General features: G+C 31.1%; 1 protein-coding gene across 1 annotated transcript in view; it reads right to left on the bottom strand.

Annotated features, from left to right (window-relative positions):
• Window positions 1–2943, bottom strand: part of Dop2R (dopamine D2-like receptor) — a 182248-nt gene extending 179305 nt beyond the window's left edge. Inside the window, exon 1 of the mRNA XM_075301875.1 lies at window positions 1677–2943. Coding sequence (XP_075157990.1) covers window positions 1677–2943 — 1267 coding nt within the window. The remainder of the gene's footprint in view (window positions 1–1676) is intronic.
• Between the last annotated feature and the right edge of the window lie 23946 nt (window positions 2944–26889).

Consider the following 26889-nt stretch of genomic DNA (forward strand, 5'->3'; position numbering starts at 1 on the left):
TATTATTATTATTATTATTATTATTATTATTATTATTATTATTATTATTATTATTATTATTATTATTATTATTATTATTATTATTATTATTATTATTATTATTATTATTATTATTATTATTATTATTATTATTATTATTATTATTATTATTATTATTATTATTATTATTATTATTATTATTATTATTATTATTATTATTATTATTATTATTATTATTATTATTATTATTATTATTATTATTATTATTATTATTATTATTATTATTATTATTATTATTATTATTATTATTATTATTATTATTATTATTATTATTATTATTATTATTATTATTATTATTATTATTATTATTATTATTATTATTATTATTATTATTATTATTATTATTATTATTATTATTATTATTATTATTATTATTATTATTATTATTATTATTATTATTATTATTATTATTATTATTATTATTATTATTATTATTATTATTATTATTATTATTATTATTATTATTATTATTATTATTATTATTATTATTATTATTATTATTATTATTATTATTATTATTATTATTATTATTATTATTATTATTATTATTATTATTATTATTATTATTATTATTATTATTATTATTATTATTATTATTATTATTATTATTATTATTATTATTATTATTATTATTATTATTATTATTATTATTATTATTATTATTATTATTATTATTATTATTATTATTATTATTATTATTATTATTATTATTATTATTATTATTATTATTATTATTATTATTATTATTATTATTATTATTATTATTATTATTATTATTATTATTATTATTATTATTATTATTATTATTATTATTATTATTATTATTATTATTATTATTATTATTATTATTATTATTATTATTATTATTATTATTATTATTATTATTATTATTATTATTATTATTATTATTATTATTATTATTATTATTATTATTATTATTATTATTATTATTATTATTATTATTATTATTATTATTATTATTATTATTATTATTATTATTATTATTATTATTATTATTATTATTATTATTATTATTATTATTATTATTATTATTATTATTATTATTATTATAATTATTATTATTATTATTATTATTATTATTATTATTATTATTATTATTATTATTATTATTATTATTATTATTATTATTATTATTATTATTATTATTATTATTATTATTATTATTATTATTATTATTATTATTATTATTATTATTATTATTATTATTATTATTATTATTATTATAGTTAAAGGATTTCCTCGGCACTTACCGAAAAAAATAAAATAAGGCGCGACCAACTGCGCCAGAGAAACACCGGGATTTTAAGTTTTAAAATTAACAATTATATTTTTTCCAAAATAACAATTACAATAATTGAAAATAATTAAACATTAACGCGACTAATCCGTGCGACTTCGTGGTGTAGCCAAGACTGCTCGCTCTTCCAAGTTCTTCCTGGCAGCAAACTTCATATTCGTGGTCTTCACCTGTTGATTGCTGCTGGTGTCCGATGGCATGGGAACGTTTACCTGCAACGTAAGCGTCTGGCATTTATGGGAACGCTTAAGTTGCAGCGTAAGCAACTTGTGGTCTGCGCGTGCAGACAATTATGCAGACACTGCGGAGTATATCTTGCCGTTAGTGTCGTCGGTATCGTTAACTCCTCCCTCCTTAAAAATCTGCGTCCCGCAGATCGTAGGATGAGCAGGGGAAGGATGCTGGCGTACTTCTGGAAGATTCAGTTTGCGTGTCTGTCGATGCCATAGCCAGCCAATACATGTCATGATTAGGACAACAATTATAACATTCATACTGAAGGACTGGATGAATTTCGTTTTCAATTTTTCTAGCCTATTTATGTTACTGAGGCTTATACTATGGACATGCTCGATGTCTAACAGGAGATTGTCATGGGTTATGTTTGCGAGTACCGGTGGCAGAGCTTGTGTCTTCGTAATTGTAGTGCTCGAGTAGGTTTGGTTTTTGATGGTCAGGGATTCGTTAAACATTTGAAGTAGGTAGGTGCCATTCAGGAATTTATTTTCTCTGTCATATTCTAGCCATCCTTCGTAATTCGTGACGAATATGACGTCATCGGCCAATGGTTCAATTATTGTTTCATTCGTGAATTTGTAATCACATTTGGCCGAACCACCTTTAAGGATCCTGGAGAGACAGTGGTCCGGTGATAATTTGATCAATGACGATTTTTGACAAACTGTGGAGTTGTTTATGGAGAGACAGCTGCTTTTAAGGCCATAGATGGCAGCTTCGTTAATTAAAATCTTGTCGAATTTCAGGTCAATTTGTCTTCCCTCACGAATGGTTGCTCTTACGATTAGTTGGTTATAAAAGTCTTTTCCCAACTTCGGAATCGAGAGGACGTATAGTAAGATTGATCCATTAGTATAGACGGATGGTGTCCCATATTCTATGGCTTCTATTATGTTGCTATAAGGAAGCGTCTCCAGTTCATCGATTATCTCGTTGATTTCCTCTTGATTTAATAAGTTTGTGTTCACGATTCCTTTTTTCGCCAATTGACAAGCTCGGACTATTTCATTGACCTCATCTTTAAGAACCAATAACTCGCCCATGGTAATTCGCTCGATTCTATCCAAATCTTTCCCATTTGTAACATTATTTATTCTCGCAACAACCTCATCGATCTTCCGGACTATACGGTCCATTCCTTGTTCTAGGTTGCTATTGATTTTAAACTGTTCGTTATTGTTATGAATGATGTTGTTCTGGCTCATGGGCATCGAATTCCAATCAGAGGCATCAGGGTTTCCAGCGACCCATTTCCATGCGGACCCAATCCAATGGATTGACCTTGGAGCCCTTTTCTTCACGCTCCTAAGTTCTTCGAGGCGTTCATTCGTCTGGGACAGGTGATGCATAATGAAGTCTTTACTTTTGCTTGGGGGGAGTTGGTTTTGGATGGTGGTTGATACATTAGTGAGGATCGTTATATAATTATCCAAATCAATAATATGTATTAGTTTAAAATTTCCATCTACTATCCATCCATTGCCGGCTTCGAGTGATACCAAGGGTGTCTCGTAGTGGTATATCCGGATTGTATGCATTGGAGTCACGAGGACGAGTAATGTCAAAATCCACTGAAGCAACATATCTGGAAGTAATCTTCAAAAGGAAACAAAATTTTTCTTTTTTCTTGAGTGCTAGGTTATAAACAGATTTTCTCTTTTTCTCTTCTTTTTTTTTCTTTTTTTTATCTTTTGAATTTAATTGGTTAGATAGTATATAATGTTAGTATTAATTTTTTTGTAAATCATGTTATTTTTACGTTCTTCATTCTCTCATCAGTGGTGTTAGTAGATTTTCCTTATTTTCTTTGTGCTTAATAGTTCAAAAATTGTTTTCTTTTGTTCATGTAAGTATTTTTTTCATTTTTCGTGTTTTCTTTGTCTAGTGGATGTATTTAGCTTTTCTCTCGAACTGCCATGGAGGGGTCGCATAATTCCTTTTTAGTCGCAAGCAGGCATGCCTCCCACAACCTACTAAGGTACAACTGGTCCCCACTTACAGGCCGGCTCTTGTTAATTATGTAAATACATTTATCCTTTTATCAACATATTATTTCTTAATTTCATTCATTCTTAATTTCATTCTTTCATGATTATTCTTATATCATTTTTGTTTGTTTTTTTTTTTTTACAATCAGTACCATTTGTATATATTTTTTTTTATAAAATCATGGCCAATGATGTGTCGCCATTGCGCCTTTAAGCCTGTACGCAACTTGTTCAAACGCATCACTAGCGAATGATTTTTTGGCATATAATTTATATGAAGGTACACATATTAGTATCGGTTTTCAATATTTCTTTTCTTAATATTTTTTATAAAACCATGACCTATGATTGTGCCGCAGTTGCGCCTTTAAGCCTGTACGCAACTTGTTCAAGCACATCATCAGCGAATGATTTTTTGGCGTATAATTTATATGAGGGTACACATATTAGTATGGGTTTTTTAATATTTCTTTTTTTAATATTTTTTATAAAACCAATGACCTATGATGTGCCGCCGTTGCGCCTTTAAGCCTGTACGCAACTTGTTCAAGCACATCATATGCGAATGATTTTCAGGCATATCTTTGTTCTCATGGGCCCATGGAGATTTGAACCCCAGCGCAATTTAACGCTTACCACTTGAAATTTAGATTTCTTTAGGGGCCATTTGTTATCATGCCTGTATTTTCATTTATACTTCAATTTCTTGTATTTCGTTTGTATTTTGTGATATTTTTTATTTCTCTTTTTTGCATTATATTTTTTGAATTTATTTCGCAAAAGGAAAGACAATTTGGAAGTATTTGAAATCATTTTAATGTCCAAAATTAAATTTTCGGTCGTGTGCACAAGGAGGTAAGGAGCCTAATGCGTCCGTTTTTATGGAGAGCTTTTGCTTTTGGTCGGTGTGCCTATGTTCTTTATGTTCTGCTTATGAATTCGTCTACCACTCCTTGTCAGTACAGTTACCCTGTTATCTTTTTCTACAACCTCCTTTCTAAATAAGGCCTTGTTCTTTCCTTTAATTGTTTTAATTGCAACATATATTACATCTCCCTTTCTATATTTCTTCGGCCCTTGTCGCCTCTCGTTTATTTTCTTGTTACGAACCGTCATTCTTCGTCTTAAATCACGTCTAAGATCCTTATTCACCTTCGCTTGTTCAGAGAGCAATTTTTCATAGCTTGCCCCTTTAATTCTATTGAAAAATAAGTCTCTGGGTCTCTTCTTTGTTACCGAGTGGATTGTATTGTTGTACCGATCAACACAGATTTCGACTAACTCTTTCACTGACAGATCCGGATACTCCGTCCTCAGACACCTATATATTTCGATGATGGTTGAATGCAGTCTTTCGACTTGCCCATTGACTTCACTCCGCTGTGAAGGAGTAAGATATAACTGAATACCAAGAGACCTAATAAAATTTTCCATTAAAGGACTAATAAAACTACTCTCATTGTCCGTGACAAGAATTCTGGGTGCTGTAAAAAAGTGTAAAACCTTAATTAATTTTCTTCTCACTTCCAACAATGACCTATTCTTGATGCCGAAAAACTTTGCGAATTTCGTGAATTTGTCAATGCATGTCAAAAATTTCTGTCCTTGGATCTCCATAATATCCATGTGAAGGATCTCACACGGGTACCTTGGGTCCGGAGTTCTCTGATGCTGTGGCCGTGCAGGCTTCCTGTCATATTTACAACAATTGCATACATCACAGGTGGCCACATATCTGTTGATGCTAGCGTTCATTTGGGGGAAGTAAAATTGTTCCAGGATTTGTTCTCTATTTTCTCGAGGATTGCGATGCGCCCTCCTATGTTCCGACTGAATTATCTCAAATTGGCGTTCTTTTGAAGTGATGTCTGTCACCATCTTTTGAGTAAATCGTATCTTGTATTGCGAAAAGTGTTCCACATAGATCTCCTGCATCTCACCAAGCAAATTCTCTGGGACTTTGATGCCATTCACAATGTTGGGTTGTAACCTCTCCTTCAATGTCGTGACAAGCGAAGACCTATCCCATTGTTTGGAAGATACAAAGTGCCTAGTGTATCCACGATGGGGTTCTTCAACTGCTATCATGTCGATTCCTTGGCCTATTATTATTTGGTTTCTAAAGACATTTATTGGTGCCTCTACATGGGGTATCAGGTCAGAAGAATCATGTTCTGCACTATGAATTGTAGCACAAGATGACATACCATCATAGTTGTTACCTTCTGAGGCTGTTAGTGTGTCTTCTGTTATATCCATGTTGCCCTCGGAGGCAGTTCGTGTGTTCTCCAAATCGTCTTGTTCAATTCTTCCCTCACTAGCTGTATCAGTGGAAGAATGGTACAAGTGATTGGAAAAAGATTTTAATCTAGATAGAGCATCTGCCACATAGTTCGATTTACCTGGTTTGTAAATCAACTCGTGATTATACTCTTCAATCCGAGCCTTCCATCTCTTGAGCTTGGCATTAAAGTTCCTATTACCCAAGGCAAAAGTGAGGGGCTGGTGGTCGGTATAAATTTTAATCTTTTTCGCTCCATACAAATAATTTCTCAGATTGTCGAGGGCCCACACTATAGCCAACATTTCTTTTTCATTAGTAGCGAGCGATCGGGAAATATAGGCTACCGGTTTGTCCTTGCCAATTTCTCCCTGAGATAATACTGCACCTATGGCATAATTAGAGGCGTCCGTCGTTAAGTTAAAAGGTTTCTCGAAATCCGGGAATGCTAGCACTTCAGACGTCGTTAGCATTGCTTTCAGCGAGTCAAAGGCTTTCATTGCATCATCATCTAATTTAATGGGAACGTTCTTCGACTGACTCGCTTTTATCTTTGAATTTTCTCCCCTGGTTAGATTTGTAAGTGGTTTTGCTACCTTTGCATAGTCACGTATAAATCTTCTATAATAGGAGGTCATTCCTAAAAAACTCTTCAAATCTTTAAGATTTTCAGGGGGGGCAAGGTTCTCAATTGATTTCACCTTTTTTGGGTCAGGCATTATGCCTTTATCACTTACAATGTATCCCAAAAATTCCACTTCGGTCTTCATGAAGTGTGTTTTTTCCAGATTAACTTTCAAGTTTGCCCTGTGAAGCTTGCGAATATGGTGTCGATGTTCCGTAAGTGATCCTCTACGTTTCTGCCCATCACGATAATATCGTCGATGTATACATAACATATCTTCCCTATGTATTCCCTAAGGACATCATCGATCATTCGTTGGAAAATAGCCGGTGCGTTTTTCAATCCGAAAGGCAATCGTAAAAACTCAAATTTGCCGTTCATCGTGGAAAAGGCTGTTTTTGGAATGTCTTTTGGTTTCATAGCGATCTGGTGGAATCCCGATGTAAGGTCAATCGTTGTGAAAAATTTCGCATCTCCGAGACTAGCTAAGGTAGTGTTTATGTCTGGAATGGGATATGTATCGGGAATAGTCACAGCATTCAAACGCTTAAAGTCAACAACCATCCTGTATTGTTTTTCTCCATTTGGCTTTGGTTTCTTCGGAACAACCCAAATTGGAGAATTGTAGGGGCTTTTTGATGGCCTAATTACACCTTCTGATAGCAATTCCTCAACTTGTCTGTCCACTTCCTCCCTCATACATGCAGGGTAAGGATAACTTTTAGTGTAAATTGGCTCGTCTGTGCTAGTTCTTATGTCGGCCAGTACGTTTGAATCTGCTAATTCACTTCCATCTAAAGGTCCAAATAATGGTTTGTATTTGTCGATAAGTCCTTCTATTCTTGATTTTATTTCAGGTGAAAATTCTTCATCCAAAATGTAGTTGATTTCCTGCATCCGTTTCTCTTTCAAAGGAATTTCGATGTTATTAAGTAACAATAAAATATTATTTTTCCTATCCACAACAGCACTCAATTCCTTAAGGGTATCATCCCCAATTATCCCATCAAATGAATCTAAGTTTGGTAATATATAAAACGAAATCAATTTGTCTATACCTACATAATTAAAAAACTTCCCTGTCACTTTCCTGTCGATACTTATGTCACCTCCCACTGTACGTATTACGATTGGTCTATCTAGAGGTGTACTGCCATTGGATAGGGATGGGCCACAGAAGTTCTTGTTTGAGCCCGTATCAATCAGAAATTGTAATGTTTTTTGGTTTTTTAGGGAGTATTCTATGTAAGGCAGGCTGGATCGGCGACTTCCATAAAATTTACTTCACCATCTGGATGTTCCATATAGATTTCTTTCACCGAGTCTTCAGCAGGAGCGGCCACATCTGGTTCGGTTTCTATGTGATACAGGCGAGGTTGTTTGTTATTAACGTACTTTTCCGAAGCACTTCGTTTTACAGCTCCTTTGGGGTTGTTCATATAGTTTATATGTCTCGATTGGATGGACCTGTCTACATCCATTGGCTCGTTTTTAAAAGCCGGATATCGTGGAGGTAATGGTGGTCTAGAACTGGAACTATAGCCATGAGGTGAGTTGTAGTTAGCACCTCCTGGACGAACGGCCTGTCGCCATCTCATTTCAGGCCGCATCACCATAGGTTTCCATGGTCTGGAAGGCGACGGGTGATTTATTGTATCCATGGGTTTCAAATCACCCTTGTAGGTGCCTGTCTTCGTATGCAATATATCATTTCTCATAGTGAGATTTTGAAGTTCGAGGCAAGCGGAGTAGGCCTCAGGAAGTGTTTTCGGCCTTTGGATGATTATCATCCGAGAAATATCCGGTTTTAAGCCACGGATAAAAATATCCAACGCCCTGTTACGATAGGTTTCAACTAAAGCCCCAATTGTTTCTTCGCTGTAAGATTCCGTTTTAAGCTTATTGACAATTAGTGAAAGTTGGTGATTGACCGTAGAATAAAATTCCCCTAGAGACGAAGATCCCTGCGATAGACGATTGAGCTGGTGCTCCAGTGTCTGGATATCTCTTTTGTCAGCATAATGGAGCGAAAGGACTCTTTTCACATCCTCCCAGCTACCATCAAAAACATTATAAGCAACCAGAGCTGTGTCGGCTGCACCTATTACCTTCTGACGAATACTTTGGACAATCGCCCTGTAAATCGGTTCGTCCCTAACGATCTCAAAGTCCTTCAGAATGGATTCTACAGAATGAATCCATGAGACGTATTGCGTAGGGTTACCATCAAACGTGCGCAACTCTTTCACACTATCCGGCAACCGAGATATATCCCTAAGGTCGTCAACATTACGTGGGCGTTGCAGTGGCCTAACAGCGTTGTTCACGCGAGCTTCAACACCTTCCCGTGTCGTTTCCAATTCTTCGAGCCGCGACATAACTTGACCTAACACGTTTCCGTGTAAGGTAGTCTCAATGGCTGTCAGTCTCCCCTCGGCCGACCTAATCTGCTCCATAAATCTATTTATCGCTCCCGTCAACGTCGTAACTGTATTTTTCAGTTCCTCCATTATATAAGTTATCATGAGAAACTCTTGTGTCCCAACATTCTCACGGGCTGATGACACCAAGTAACTCCACACGAGTTACAACATCAGCATATTCTACCTGTGAACTCTACCAACCAACCATTTCCCACATTCCATCGTTTTGCAATATTCTACACGAGCCGCTGAATCAGCGGTCAGCGCAGAGTGCAGTGGCAGAGCGGCAGCAATGCAGGTGGCTTAGGTGTAAGTTTCTTTAGGCTAAGTAGACATTTCTTTAGTCAGTCTTGAACTCACTTAAATAAAGTAAACATTAAAAGCAAAACAATTTGATTAATTGGCGCCCAACAAACGGGTCACGCGAAGATTAACCAAAAAACTACAAATTAAATAAAATAAAAAAGCGGACAAAGTCAAAAAGAAAAAGATTAACCAAAGAAACTAAAAATTATAAAAGTAAAAAAAAAAATATATTAAATAATTAAATTAAATTACAAATTACAAAAAAAATGTTAAGGTAAGTGGAGTGTTGGTTCTGTCGAGTAAAATTAAATAAAATTTTCAAACGAATTTCTACAAGTAAAACATTTAATTAAACGTTTTAATAGGAAGAAATATTTATGAGTTTTCGAATAATTTTTCCTTGACTACTCAAATAAAAGTGAATAAAAAGTGAACGGAAGATTTTTGCGAATGTTTTTGAAATTTTGATGAATATAACAGAGGAATTAGAATCTTTACTGAAGAATTTAACACTGGTAGAAAAAGAGATGAACACGGAACAGGTTAGTGATTTGGTTAGGGCGGAAGTGAGCAGAGCGCTCGCTGCACAAAAACTTGAATTCGACAGGAAATTAGACGCGATCACTAATCAGTTTTCGGTGAGACCTACAGTTGAAAAATTTATTAAAGTTCAAATTGATCCTGCGGTGCAGTGTGATATAACCCTCGACGCGATAAAATCCCTACCGGAATTCTACGGCCACCCAGGCACATACGTGTCCTGGCGTGAGGCCGCACATAACGCATATGAGTTATTTGCCTTATATGATGGCAGCGAACGCCATTACCAGGCAGTAGTTATTCTGAGAAATAAGGTCAGAGGAGCCGCTGACGCAGTGCTCTCCTCATTTAGTACAGTTTTGAACTTCAGGGCAATCATTGCCAGGTTAGATTTTACGTACGCGGACAAACGCCCGATATACCTCATTGAGCAGGAAATGTCCACTCTGAGACAGGGCTCAATGTCCCTGCTACAATTTTACGACGAAGTAGAAAAGAAATTAACTCTTTTAGCAAATAAGACAATAATGTCGTATGAGAACACGGTTGCGGAAACGATAAACGATAAATATAGGGCGGATGCTCTTAGGGTGTTCATATCGGGGCTAAGAAAACCCCTTTGTGATATCCTTTTTGCGTCGAGACCATCCGACCTCCCTTCTGCTTTGGCTCTAGCGCAAGAAGTAGACGCCAACAGCGAGCGGTACGCTTTCGCAAAAAATTTTGCGAACAGAACCAATGAAAATTCCTCTCTCAGGAAGAGTTTCTCGAATGCCGACCACAATGTGGGACAGAAGAACCCACATTATCTGGTTTGCAAACAAAAACAAGATGGTCAATCACCAGTCAGTAGTGTTCAAAGGCAACGCACCAGTGACAGAAGGCGTATCGAACCCATGGAGGTGGATCCCTCTCTGTCACAATTCAAACATGCTACAAGCTTCCCTGCTCGTGATTGGCAGCAGGGGTATGGACAAAAACGGGCTGCTAACTCAGGCCGATATACAGGACCAAAAGTACAGAGAGTGAACCACCTCAATGACGAGGATGATCCGACGGATGGAGAACCGTACGAGGAAGAGGCAGAGCAGGCCGTGGATGATATCGAATGCGATGAGCTAAATTTTTTAGAGTTAGGTCCCTCCTACCTTGGATTTCAAGGTCGATAGGGGGGAGGGAATTGAAACTCCTTGTCGACACAGGGGCTTCAAGGAGCTATATCAAACCCCTGTCGGAGCTTAAAGGCGTGAAACTTATTCAGAACTCCTTTTCCGTAAAGTCCATTCACGGGTTCACACCCATCACACATAAATGCAAAATTAAGATCTTAGGAGTCATACAGGACTTTTACATTTTGCCGGAACTGAAATCATTTGACGGGGTCATTGGACTCGACTTACTAAATAAGGTACACGCTTCTATCGACTTGAAAACAAATACTATAGCACATGACAATGGAAAGGAAATTATATTTTTTATATCTAGTAAGGATATAAATCATTTGCAAATACAAGCCAAAGCTGTTCCAAACCGACTTAGAGATGCATTTTTCAAAATGATTGCCAATGTAAATGGAGTATTTGCAGATCCTAACGAGGCACTTCCGTATAATACGAATGTGGTTGCGACGATTCGTACGGAGAATGAGGACCCTGTGTACTCAAGGTTATACCCGTATCCACTCGGCGTTTCAGATTTTGTGAATAAGGAAGTACAGGATCTATTAGCAAACGGAATCATCCGAAAATCTAGATCTCCATATAATAACCCAGTATGGGTAGTGAAAAAAAAGGGTCTGGATGAAAATGGACAAGAGAAAAAGCGGCTAGTGATAGACTTCCGCAAGCTTAATGAGAAGACAATCGGCGATCGGTACCCAATTCCAGATATCGCAGAAACCTTATCAAATCTTGGTGGTAGTACATTTTTCACAACACTTGATCTTAAGTCAGGTTTCCATCAAATTCTCTTGTCAGAATCGGATAGGAAAAAAACTGCATTTTCGGTGAAAAATGGTAAATATGAATTTTGCAGATTAGCTTTCGGGCTAAAGAATGCCCCAAGTATCTTCCAAAGGGCGATAGATGACGTGTTAAGAGAACACATCGGGAGGAGGTGCTTCGTCTACGTAGACGATGTAATCATATTTTCGAAAAACGAGCAGGAACACCTGAGAGATGTGGAAGTAGTGTTAAGAAGTTTATTCGACGCCAATATGAGAGTCTCAGCAGAAAAATCAAAATTCTTTCAAACAGATGTCGAGTATTTAGGCTTCATTGTGTCACAAAAGGGAATTAAAACGTGTGCAGAAAAAGTCGACACAATTAAAAATTTCCCTGAACCTGTCACTCTAAGAGGCCTAAGGTCATTTTTGGGCTTGGCAGGATACTATCGCTGCTTCATTCGGGACTAAGCCAAGATTGCGAAACCGCTTTCGAACATACTTAGGGGAGAATACGGCCGAGTAACTGCGACACAGTCGAAAAAAATCAAACTTGATTTGACTGTTGAGCAGAAAAGAGCCTTTAATGAGATAAAGGAGATAATTGCGTCTGATGACGTCACGTTGTCATACCCAAATTTTCAGAAGCCATTTGATTTGACAACGGATGCCTCCTCTCATGCCATAGGGGCCGTCCTTTCACAGGAGGGTAAACCTATCACGATGATATCTCGTACATTGTCCAGGACCGAAGAACACTACGCTACTAACGAACGTGAGTTACTAGCCATTGTCTGGGCGCTGAAGACACTTAGGAACTATCTTTATGGCGTACCAAAAATAAACGTTTTTACGGACCATCAACCGCTTACATTTGCAGTTTCGGATAGAAATCCAAACTCCAAAATTAAGCGATGGAAGGCTTTTATAGATGAATGCAACGCAAAGCTGATTTATAAGCCGGGAAAGGAAAACGTGGTGGCCGACGCGCTTTCCAGGCAGCACATGAACGCCTTGGAAAATATGAGCACAGCGACGGTGCATAGCGAGGAGTCATCCACCAACACTATCGAAAGAACTGACAAGCCGGTGAATTGTTTCCGTAACCAAATAATCATCGAAGAGGGCGTAGAACCTCAGAGAAAAACGTTTATAATTTTTGGCAAAAAAACGAGACATTTGATTACGTTCAGAACCGAAGACGATTTGATCAGACATCTGCAGGAGGCTGTGAAAGTAGACGCTGTGAATGCACTTCGATGTGACCTGCACACGTTGGCACGATTCCAGCATAAACTGGTTGAACTGTTTCCAACGGTGAAATTCAGGCACACAGAAAAGCTAGTCATCGACATTACGGACCCAAACGAGCAACAGGAAATAATTGCTACCGAACATAATCGAGCACACCGTGCGGCACAAGAAAACGTGAAGCAGATACTACAAGATTATTTCTTCCCGAAAATCGAAAAGAAAGCTAAACAACTTGTAGCAAACTGCCGCGTGTGCTCCCAAGCGAAGTACGATCGCCACCCGAAGAAGCAACTCATTGCTCAAACACCGATACCGTCATATTGTGGAGAAATCCTCCACGTTGATATTTTTTCCACGGGGTCGAAGTATTTCTTGACTTGCATCGACAAATTTTCAAAATTTGCGATAGTACAGTCATTGAAATCCCGTACGATAGTGGACGTTAAGCCACAGCTTCTTCAATTACTAAATATGTTTTCCAGCACGGAAACTATTTATTGCGATAATGAGAAATCTCTCAACTCGCACTCTGTCAAGACTACGCTTAAAAATACTTTCAATATCGACATCGCGAACGCCCCACCACTACACAGTACCTCTAACGGACAGGTAGAGCGATTCCACAGTACACTGCTGGAAATATCGCGCTGCCTCAGAATTGACAAAGGTTTAGATGATATCGAGGAAACGATCCTATTGGCCACAATCGAATATAATAGATCTATCCATACGGTGACTGGAATGAAACCTATTGACATCTTTCATTCCACAGGTGATAACACGGAAATTTCTTCACGTCTAAAAACTGCTCAGGATAAGGAATTAATTACGCACAACAAGGGAAGACAAGATAGAGAGTTTGCTGTAGGGGAAAAAGTTCTTGTAAAAAATAACAAAAGGTTAGGAAATAAACTTACACCTCTTTATACCGAGGAAGAGGTTGGAAAAGACCTAGGTACAACCGTTCTCATAAGAGGGAGGAGGGTCCATAAAGACAACTTGCGCTGAAATTTCTTGTATCATAACGAAGGCATAACATCATACCTATATCATGAATTGAACAAGGTTCCACTTTTACTTTCAGAATTGTTTTTATATCAGTTATAGCCGTCTGGGTGTCAACAACATCTGGACGGTTAATAGACTATTCAAATGCGAAATACATTCCTGTATCAGGCGGCGACTTGGTAATTTGGGAAAATTTTGGATATATCAAGCATGTTACCAATCTAACCCTATACGAGCAGCTTAGAGACGAGACAGCCGACGCTATGAACCACTTTCCCCTGTCACATATGAAGAAATTACTACAGGCAGACATAGCTCAGATAAGTAGATTAATAAACACAGTAAATACTCATCACAGGCAAGCGAGAAGCCTGAATGCGATAGGGACGGTCCTAAAATACATCGCTGGGACCCCGGATCATGACGACTTTGACAGATTAAGAAATACAGCGGAAAACCTAATTGACTCCCAAGACAGACAGTTTACTATCAACACTGAGTTACAAAAGGAAATTAATAGTCTCACTGATACAGTAAATAAAATTTTGAGAACGCAAAAACAAAAGGAAATAGAAACTGGAAATCTGTATGACCTTCTTTTAGCTAGAAACAGGGCAATAATAACAGAACTAGATAGTATAATTACCTCAATTACATTCGCAAAAATCGGAATTCTGAACCCTATCCTTTTAAACAACAATGAAATAAATTCTATCATAAAAAAAGAACACTCCACAAACCTCTCTGTATCTGATGTTATGACCATAGCTAAGATTAAAATTTTGCAATGTAATAATGTAATTTATTTCCTAATTCGTTATCCTATTCCTAAGTTTAGATGTAAGAAAATTATCATTTTACCAGTAGCTCAGGGCCATAAAATGCTTCACCTCGAAGAGTCCACCCTAGCAGCATGCCACAACCACACGTTAGCAGTAAGGAACTGCAGCAACTCAATGCCAACGTTTTGTTTATCATCCCCAACCACATCATGCGCTCTACAACTAATGACTCGTAACACCGCAAGTTGCAGCACAACATTTAATAACCTAACACCAGTCACAGTGGTAGGTGACGGTTTAATAGCAATTAACGATCAACTGGCCGTTGTGGAAGAAAAGAATGAAATTCCTATTACAATCAATGGTACCTACCTAGTCATTTTCAAGGATAGTGTAAAAATCAACAATACACTGTATTATAATGAAAATTCGACTACACCCCTACGACCCGAAACCCCCTGGGCTTCTTCAATTGACTTGACACAACATACCGAGATACTGAATGCACCCTATCTTCATCATGTCAGCCAACAGAACCTACAACATATCCGTCATTTGAAGCATGTGGTAAATATGGGTCATTTTGTTAGTTTGTCAACAGTGACTGTTATAATGATTATGGGACTGGTTGCATATTTCTTGCGCCGCAGAGTTATCACAAAAAAGAAGACACTTATCACCAAATCCGTGGAAGACGCAATAAGGAATGCAGCTACGAGGACCGAGGACGATCCCCACTTAGAAGGGGAGGAGTTATCATGAGAAACTCTTGTGTCCCAACATTCTCACGGGCTGATGACACCAAGTAACTCCACACGAGTTACAACATCAGCATATTCTCCCTGTGAACTCTACCAACCAACCATTTCCCACATTCCATCGTTTTGCAATATTCTACACGAGCCGCTGAATCAGCGGTCAGCGCAGAGTGCAGTGGCAGAGCGGCAGCAATGCAGGTGGCTTAGGTGTAAGTTTCTTTAGGCTAAGTAGACATTTCTTTAGTCAGTCTTGAACTCACTTAAATAAAGTAAACATTAAAAGCAAAACAATTTGATTAATTTATATAACTCTAAATCTAGGACTTACCTCTTGTGCACAGGTCCTCCGAAATAATTTGTATATGTTTTCTTAAAAAAATTTTCTTTTCACTTTCAAATTCAAAATTCAATTTTTCAAATTTCTTCAAAAAGGCTTTTTATTATTAAACTTTTCCTTTCCTTCCTTTTCACGGTTCACTTCGATTTAAAAATATGTTTTCCTTGTTTTTTCACTTTTTATTATAAATTTTTTCTTTCTAAACAAAATTTATTCTTTTTTTTTTTACTTTCAAATTCAAAATTCAATTTTTCAAAAAAAGTTTTTTTTTTTTTTTTTATATTAAACTTTTCCTTTCTTTCCTTTTCAAAATTTTACATCGATTTAAAAATATGTTTTCTTTGTTTTTTCGCTTTTTATTATAGACTTTTCTTTCTTTTTTTTATTATTAAATTTTGTCTGTCTTTTATTTATTTTTTTGAGTCTTGGCTTCGCGACGCGGCCAAGGAGAAATCCTTTTTCAATTTAATTTATTTTAATTTTATGTCTGAGGAGGGTCACGTATGAATCACTCAGATTACTATATTTTTGAATTTATAATAATATTTTATTTAATGTATATTTTATTTAATCTTTTGTATATTATACTCTGCAGGGTCCCGTAGGAATGCTAGAGTTCGATTTTTTATAATTTATCCAGGACTCCGCTATTCTTTTTTTTTTTAGCGGGTCCCTGCTCGGGCGCCAGTTAAAGGATTTCCTCGGCACTTACCGAAAAAAATAAAATAAGGCGCGACCAACTGCGCCAGAGAAACACCGGGATTTTAAGTTTTAAAATTAACAATTATATTTTTTCCAAAATAACAATTACAATAATTGAAAATAATTAAACATTAACGCGACTAATCCGTGCGACTTCGTGGTGTAGCCAAGACTGCTCGCTCTTCCAAGTTCTTCCTGGCAGCAAACTTCATATTCGTGGTCTTCACCTGTTGATTGCTGCTGGTGTCCGATGGCATGGGAACGTTTACCTGCAACGTAAGCGTCTGTCATTTATGGGAACGCTTAAGTTGCAGCGTAAGCATCTTGTGGTCTGCGCGTGCAGACAATTATGCAGACACTGCGGAGTATATCTTGCCGTTAGTGTCGTCGGTATCGTTAACTTTATTATTATTATTATTATTATTATTATTATTATTATTATTATTATTATTATTATTATTATTATTATTATTATTATTATTATTATTATTATTATTATTATTATTATTATTATTATTATTATTATTATTATTATTATTATTATTATTATTATTATTATTATTATTACTATTATTATTATTATTATTATTATTATTATTATTATTATTATTATTATTATTATTATTATTATTATTATTATTATTATTATTATTATTATTATTATTATTATTATTATTATTATTATTATTACTATTATTATTATTATTATTATTATTATTATTATTATTATTATTATTATTATTATTATTATTATTATTATTATTATTATTATTATTATTATTATTATTATTATTATTATTATTATTATTATTATTATTATTATTATTATTATTATTATTATTATTATTATTATTATTATTATTATTATTATTATTATTATTATTATTATTATTATTATTATTATTATTATTATTATTATTATTATTATTATTATTATTATTATTATTATTATTATTATTATTATTATTATTATTATTATTATTATTATTATTATTATTATTATTATTATTATTATTATTATTATTATTATTATTATTATTATTATTATTATTATTATTATTATTATTATTATTATTATTATTATTATTATTATTATTATTATTATTATTATTATTATTATTATTATTATTATTATTATTATTATTATTATTATTATTATTATTATTATTATTATTATTATTATTATTATTATTATTATTATTATTATTATTATTATTATTATTATTATTATTATTATTATTATTATTATTATTATTATTATTATTATTATTATTATTATTATTATTATTATTATTATTATTATTATTATTATTATTATTATTATTATTATTATTATTATTATTATTATTATTATTATTATTATTATTATTATTATTATTATTATTATTATTATTATTATTATTATTATTATTATTATTATTATTATTATTATTATTATTATTATTATTATTATTATTATTATTATTATTATTATTATTATTATTATTATTATTATTATTATTATTATTATTATTATTATTATTATTATTATTATTATTATTATTATTATTATTATTATTATTATTATTATTATTATTATTATTATTATTATTATTATTATTATTATTATTATTATTATTATTATTATTATTATTATTATTATTATTATTATTATTATTATTATTATTATTATTATTATTATTATTATTATTATTATTATTATTATTATTATTATTATTATTATTATTATTATTATTATTATTATTATTATTATTATTATTATTATTATTATTATTATTATTATTATTATTATTATTATTATTATTATTATTATTATTATTATTATTATTATTATTATTATTATTATTATTATTATTATTATTATTATTATTATTATTATTATTATTATTATTATTATTATTATTATTATTATTATTATTATTATTATTATTATTATTATTATTATTATTATTATTATTATTATTATTATTATTATTATTATTATTATTATTATTATTATTATTATTATTATTATTATTATTATTATTATTATTATTATTATTATTATTATTATTATTATTATTATTATTATTATTATTATTATTATTATTATTATTATTATTATTATTATTATTATTATTATTATTATTATTATTATTATTATTATTATTATTATTATTATTATTATTATTATTATTATTATTATTATTATTATTATTATTATTATTATTATTATTATTATTATTATTATTATTATTATTATTATTATTATTATTATTATTATTATTATTATTATTATTATTATTATTATTATTATTATTATTATTATTATTATTATTATTATTATTATTATTATTATTATTATTATTATTATTATTATTATTATTATTATTATTATTATTATTATTATTATTATTATTATTATTATTATTATTATTATTATTATTATTATTATTATTATTATTATTATTATTATTATTATTATTATTATTATTATTATTATTATTATTATTATTATTATTATTATTATTATTATTATTATTATTATTATTATTATTATTATTATTATTATTATTATTATTATTATTATTATTATTATTATTATTATTATTATTATTATTATTATTATTATTATTATTATTATTATTATTATTATTATTATTATTATTATTATTATTATTATTATTATTATTATTATTATTATTATTATTATTATTATCACATCAGGGCACACATTTTTGTAATCAAAGTCTAAGTCGCAGTGTTGGCGCAGGAATGCGAATTGGATTAGAATCGATCCCTTTTGATTTTGTAAGAAATCGGTTGATATTTAGATATACCTCCCATATAAATTTTCACACAATATGCACTTATATGGTCCATTTGTCAAAGTTTTATTTTGATTCACTTAAAATTTTGCACAAAATTATTTTTAAAATGTTAACATGCTAAAGTACCAACATTCCCTTATGATGCATTATTTCATAGTTGAGGACACAAGAATATATGTTATGGCAAGGTCACTAAGGTAATGACCTTTGTACAAAGCAATCGTCTATCATTTTTGAGGTTATCTCAAATTTTTGTGAATATCTCGTATTGTCACCACAGCATTTCTCCAAAGCCAAACATGTCTAATATAAGTGCCCAAAAGTGAATTTCATTAATCAAATTTACGTCAGCGAAAGTAACTCCCAACGTGTCAGTCAAGTGTTGTGTGTGTCACACGTGTAACATTGCTCCTCCGAAAATGATTTGTCTTGTCATCTAGTTATGGTAGACAATTTATTTTTATATGTGACTGACTACCCATTTCATCGATAGGATTCTATAAAAATTCTAAAAGAGTAACGAAATAAATCGTATTTGGCATAACCACTTTGTTAGCCATTCCAGGTATGCATGAATAACTAATTTCCACACTGTTCTCTTTTCTTATCCTATCAGTGGATGAATTACACTATGCTAAATCAAATTATTGAAATCATCTGTAGCACATTTTCCCCATTTACTTTATGGGTTTTATATACATAGCATTTGTGGCCTCATACGATGTTGTTGATGTGTCGCGTTTCTATTTATGTCCGTATTTACAAAAAATTAAGCGACACACAGGGAGTTTTATCTAAATATGAATTGAGGAATTGCTAAAACTTCTTGGTTTCTTGATAAATTTGATACAGAATTTGGTTACAATTTTCATAGAAAATTTTATTTCTGTAGAGAATTTTGTCAAAATTTTAGTTTTATAGAAAATTTTGTCACCATTTTATTTCTATAGTAAATTTTGTCAAAATGTTATTTCTATAGAAAATTTCGAAAAATTTTATTTCTATAGAAAATTTTGTCAAAATTATATTTCTAGGGAAAATCTTGTCAAAATTATATTTCTAGGAAAAATTTTTTCACAATTTTATTTCTATAGGAAATTTGGTCAATATTTTATTTATATAGATTTTTTTTTAATTTTATTTCTATAGAACATTTTGTCAATTTTTTTTTTCTATAGAAAATTTTGTAAAAATTTTATTTCTATACAAATATTTTCTCAAACTTTTATTGCTATAAACAAACTTTTGTCAAAATTTTATTTCTATAGAAAATTTTGTCAAAATTTTATTTCCATAGAAAATTTTGTCAAAATTTTATTTCTATAAAAAATTTTGTCAAAATTTTATTTCTATAGAAAATTTTTTCAAAATTTTATTTCTATAGAAAATGTAGAAATTTTTTTCTATAGAAAATTTTGTCATAATTTTATTTCTACAGAAAACTTTGTCATTTTTTTTTGTTTCGATAGAAAACTTTGTCAAAATTTTATTTCTATAGAAAATTTTTCCAACATTATATTTCTATAGGAAATTTTGCCAAATTGTATTTCTATAGAAAATTTTGTCAAAATTTTACTTCTACAAGAAATTTCTTCAAATTTGAAATTCTATAGAAAATTTTGTCAAAATTTAATTTCTATAAAAACTTTTGTCAAAACTTTATATTTCTATAGAAAATTTTGTCAAAATTTTATTTCTATAGAAAATTTTGTCAAAATTTTATTTCTATAGAAAATTTTGTCCAAAGTTTATTTATTTCTATAGAAAATTTTTGTAAAAATTTCATTTCTATAGAAAATTGTGTCCAAAGTTTTTTTTTCTGTAGAAAATTTTGTCAACATTTTATTTCTATAGATAATTTTTTTGTAAAAATTTTATTTCAATAGAAAATGTTGTCAAAATTTTATTTCTATAGAAAATTTTGTCCAAATTTTATATCTATAGAAACTTTTGTCAAAAATTTTGTCATAATTTTATTTCGATAGAATATTTTGTAAATATTTTTGTTTCGATAGAAAACTTTGTCAAAATTTTATTTCTATAGAAAAATTTGCCAAAATGTTATATCTATAGAAACTTTTGTCAAAATTTTATTTCTACAGAAAATTTTGTAAAAATTTTATTTCTATAGAAAATGTTGTCAATTTTTTTCTATAGAGAATTTTGTCAATTTTTTTGTTTCGATAGAAAACTTTTTCAAAATTTTATTTCTATAGAAAAATATTTCCAAAGTTTTATTTCTATAGAAACTTTTGTCAAAATTTTATTTCTACAGAAAATTTTGTCTAAATTTTATTTCGATAAAAAATTTTGCTAAAATTTTATATTTATAAAAAACTTTATCAACATTTTACTTCTATAGGAAATTTTGTCAAAATATTTTTTCTATAGAAAATTTTATCAAAATTTTATTTCTATAGAAAATATTGTCAAAATTTTATTTCTATAGAAAATTGTGTCAAAATTTTACTTCTATATGAAATTTTGTCAAAATTGAAATTCTATAGAAAATTTTGTCAATATTTAATTTCTATAAAAAATTTTGTCAAAACTTTGTATTTCTATAGAAAATGTTTGTAAATATTTAATTTTTATAGAAAAGTTTGTCAAAATTTTATTGCAATAAAGAACTTTTGTCAACACTTTATTTCTAAAGAAAATGTTGTCAAAATTTTATTTCTATAGAAAATTGTGTCCAAAGTTTTTTTCTGTAGAAAATTTTGTCAACATTTTATTTCTATAGATAATTTTTTTTTGTAAAAATTTTATTTCAATAGAAAATGTTGTCAAAATTTTATTTCTACAGAAAATTTTGTCAAAATTTTATATCTATAGAAACTTTTGTCAAAATTTTATTTCTACAGCAAATTTGGCAAAATTTTATTTCTATAGAAAATTTTTTCAAAATTTTACATCTATAGAAAATTTTGTTAAATTGTATTTCTATATATTTTATAGAAAATTTTGTCAAAATTTTATTTCTATACAAAATTTTGTCAAGATTTTATTTCTATAGAAAATGTAGTCAATTTTTTTTCTATAGAGAATTTTGTCATAATTTTATTTCGATAGAAAATTTTGTAAATTTTTTTGTTTCGATAGAAAACTTTGTCAAAATTTTATTTCTATAGAAAAATTTGCCAAAATGTTATATCTTTAGAAACTTTTGTCAAAATTTTATTTCTACTGAAAATTTTGTCAAAATTTTATTTCTATAGAAAATTTTGTCAAATTTTTATTTCTATAGAAAATTTAGTCAATTTTTTTTTCTACAGAGAATTTTGTCAATTTTTTTGTTTCGATAGAAAATTTTTCAAAATTTTATTTCTTTAGAAAAATTTTTCCAAAGTTTTATTTCTATAGAAACTTTTGTCTAAATTTTATTTCTACAGAAAATGTTGTCAAAATTTTATTTCTATAGAAAATTTTGTCAAAATTTTATTTTTATAAAAAATTTTATCAACATTTTACTTCTATAGGAAATTTTGTCAAAATATTATTTCTATAGAAAATTTTGTCAAAATTTTACTTATATATGAAATTTTGTCAAAATTGAAATTCTATAGAAAATTTTGTCAATATTTAATGTCTATAAAAATTTTTGTCAAAACTTTATATTTCTATAGAAATTTTTGTCCAAAGTTTATTTCTATAGAAAATTTTTGTAAAAATTAAATTTTTATAGAAAAGTTTGTCAAAATTTTATTGCTATGAAGAACTTTTGTCAAAACTTTATTTCTGAAGAAAATGTCAAAATTTTATATCTATAGAAAATTTTGTTAAAATTTTATTTCTATGGAAAATTTTGTCAAAAATTTATATCTCTAGAAAAATTTGTCCAAATTTTATTTCTATAGAAAATTTTGTCAAATTTTGATTTCTATAGAAAAGTTTGTCAAAATTTTATTTCTATAGAAAAATTGGTCAAATTTTTATTTCTAGAGAAAAATTTGTCAAAATTTTATTTCTAGAGAAAAGTTTGTCAAAATTTTATTGCTATAAAGAGCTTTTGTAAAAATTTTATTTCTATAGAAAATTTTGTCAAAATTTTATTTCTGTAGAGAATTTTATCAATTTTTTTTTTCGATAGAAAATTTTGTCAAAATTTTATTTCTTTAGAGAATTTTGCCACAATTTTATTTCAATAGAAAAAATATTTCAAAATTTTATTTCTAGGGAATTTTTTTTTTTCAAAATGGGTTTTCTATAGAAAAGTTTTGTCAAAATTTTATAATTCTAAAGAAAATTTTGAAAAATTTAATTTCTTTAGGAAATTTCTGTCAAGATTACCATTAGTCGAAAGCAAATAGAAACACCACGTGCCAAATTTCAACCGGATGGAATGAAATTTGGGGGCTATACTCAAAAGTGATCCGATGTGGCTCAGTAGAAATACGACTTACATCAGTAATATCTACGTTTCGCTCGGAAGTTAGGGTGATTTCAACAAACGGACGGATGGAGGCATATCCCTTGATCGACTCAGAATTTTACCACTACCCAGAATATATATACTTAATGGGTCTTAGACCAACATTTCGATATGTTACAAACGAAATGGCAAATAATATATATGAATTACATATAAATTTGAGTATAAATTTATAAATTTATTGACTTTTGTTTTTAAAAATATTTTTTTTTTTTTGTTTTTAAAATTATTAATTCATGAATTTATTATACCCTCCACCATTGAATGGTGGTATACTAATTTTGTCATCCTACGTTATATTCTTAGCACTTTCAACTGAACGTCTCCTCAGCGTAGCAGCTACAGGCAACGTACCATATTTGTTGTACACCACAAATTTTTTTCTAAGGACTTTGGGTAAAATTCTGAGAGCAATTAACCGATACGGGTAATTAGGGGAAGTCAATTGTACGTGCAAATTTTGTGGCAAAAATATGAAATGCAAACGTAAACTCAGAAATCCGAGCCTATATAGGTGTGAAATATATTGAGGCGTGGATTTAAATATGTGATGAATACTGTTGATTCTTTATTTAGTATAAATCAGCCATGAGAATATGCTATTGGAATATAAGAAAATGTATGTAAATATACATTCTAGTAACTCACCTAATGATTCCATTTCTTGAGAGCAGGTATTATTCATGGTCATATTGCAATTTTGTGGATCGATGGTGGTAAAATCACTGGAAATATCAGTCGCTGTTGTGGTATTGGCAAAACTAAAATATTCATGTAGCAAATCTGTTTGCAGCACAAAAAATCCTCCACCCACATCACCATCTGTATCCGTTCGGCCAACATTATCTTCAGAACTTGTACTACTATCCTTCAGTCGTTCACTGGCCCCTAGTAAATGATGGAAAACTCTTGTGGCTGACCCTGTTCGGGAGGTTGTTGTCGCTGTCGCTGTATCATTAAATGGGTTAATTAAATCATTGACCAGTAACTCGAAACCATCAGCACTAACACCACCACCACCACCACCATTAAATCCTAGAATATCATAATCAGTCTCACCGGCCAGTAGTGTTTCCGCACTATCGATCAAAGCTATATCGCCATCATCACCATAATTGCTAACCTCAGAGGCGGCTGCAGACAATACAGTGGCAGTGGCAGCCGAGGATACCGAAGCGGAATTAGATATGTCACTGACCGTTGTAGGTGATGATGCTATGGAAGAGTAGAATAAAGATGAGGGTGATGGGGCTGACGACGTTGACGCGGATGATGATGCAGAGGCAGATGCTTGAGCATTTATACTGGAATAGAAATAATTCCAAGAGGTGTCATTGGCTTCATACAGGGTTAGACCATCGAAGGTTTGTAGAACTTCTATGCTATCGGTGGCATTTAGACTACTATCACTACTACTGCTACTGCTATCGATGGTGCTGCTGCTGCTACTAATGGTGGTCAGGGGATTGTAAAATGCCGATAAAGGTGATGATGGCGACGATGATGAGAAACTAATATAGGAAGAGTCTGTGGTGTCAAAATCTAGGCTGCTTGCATTCGCCATCAATGTGGGATTATTTATAGATCCTACTATGGGTCCAGATGATTGTGACATTGAGGCAGGTGCGGTTAGCAGAGTGACAGATGTACTTGACCAGGTGGCTGCAATATTCGTGGAGGTGTCTTCCTCATTGTCTACCAATGAAATTGTCGTTGTATTGCTTTGATTACTGGCACTATTCCAAAGGCCAACGATTACATTTCCAACATCGCCAATAACACCATCATGTGTCCGCATTGTAACATCATCTCCTGCAATGTCACCCATCTCTAGCTCTTCATCGTCCAGCGGAATGGCATCGTACAACCGGAAATAGTCATCCTGAGATGTGATGTCAATGAAATTGCCGGATGTTATTGAATTGGTATCCTCCATGGAAGTCATTGTGGCAACATAAAGAATATTTTATAGAATTTTGGTGCGGTGTGAAGTGGTAGAGGGGTGGACTTGAGATGATGATAAACCCAACTCCTTGGCGATGGAGGTGTTTTGGGGTCCCTCAACGCCAAAGAAATTTATCAACTGCTCTGCAGAGTTGAGGGATTTCTATGGAAGGATATGGAAACTGCGAAAAAAAAATACTAAACTTGCAGCTGTTGTGTTTACTGTATTCTCCCTGCGATTATTATAGGCAAGGAGACTTTTTTTTTGGGGAGGGTGGTGGAGGACTATGTTCTTCTTCTTCTTCTTGTTATTGCTATTATTGTTATTGTTGAGTGTTATTTATGATATTTTGGAGAGTCGGTTGTCTTTGTGGCAAACGTTTTGTGGTTATACCAACAAAACTCTTTGGTTTGCCTGTTCCAATTCCTCCTCACATGTATGATGGTTCATGTGGCAGCAGTTGTTTTAGATGCCATACTTCTATCTCTAAGGGATTTACTTTTCATCAGAGCCAGTGTCATAACGCGAATACTGCGGTTCATTTTCACCATTTCTATGGTGCTGAGGGCTTGAACAGACTTTGTCATCATATCAATTCCACTTGGAATTCTAGGTCTTGCTTTGTAACGACCGTCGTTTTTCATTATATGGAAGCCAACTAGGGCCACCCTTCTCGCTTGGCCCACCAAAGGACTTGGATGTTATTGCAGTTGTCGGCCAGGATGTTGCAAGTGTTTCCCTATGATTGCTTCTGTACTATGGCTTTATTTGGATTTCTTTTTTTTTTTCAATTGTTTGTATTGAGGATAGCTTTTATTTTGCTCTTATTTTGGTTGGACAATTGTTACAAGTTTTTTTCTGTAACAGCATTTGGTTTTTATGGGACTTCTTCTTCGGTTGTTGATGTTCGTTTCTCATACCTCAACTACAAACAATCAAGAGAGCCTTAAATCTTCCATTTTCTCTCAAGGATAAAATATAGTCCTTTTAAATAAAATCTAGAGACTATTGAATCGAATACTGGATATTGAAATTGATAGATGTGGTGGCAAAATGATATGGTTGTTTTCAGTAGGTATGGTTCTTCAAATTAATGGAATTTTTACTTGAGTCTAGAAGATTGCTATAAGGACGAACTATGAAAGTTGACCTTAAGGAAATC

The sequence above is a fragment of the Haematobia irritans genome, chromosome 3 (genome assembly GCF_050003625.1).
Source record: "Haematobia irritans isolate KBUSLIRL chromosome 3, ASM5000362v1, whole genome shotgun sequence".
NCBI lineage: Eukaryota > Metazoa > Arthropoda > Insecta > Diptera > Muscidae > Haematobia > Haematobia irritans.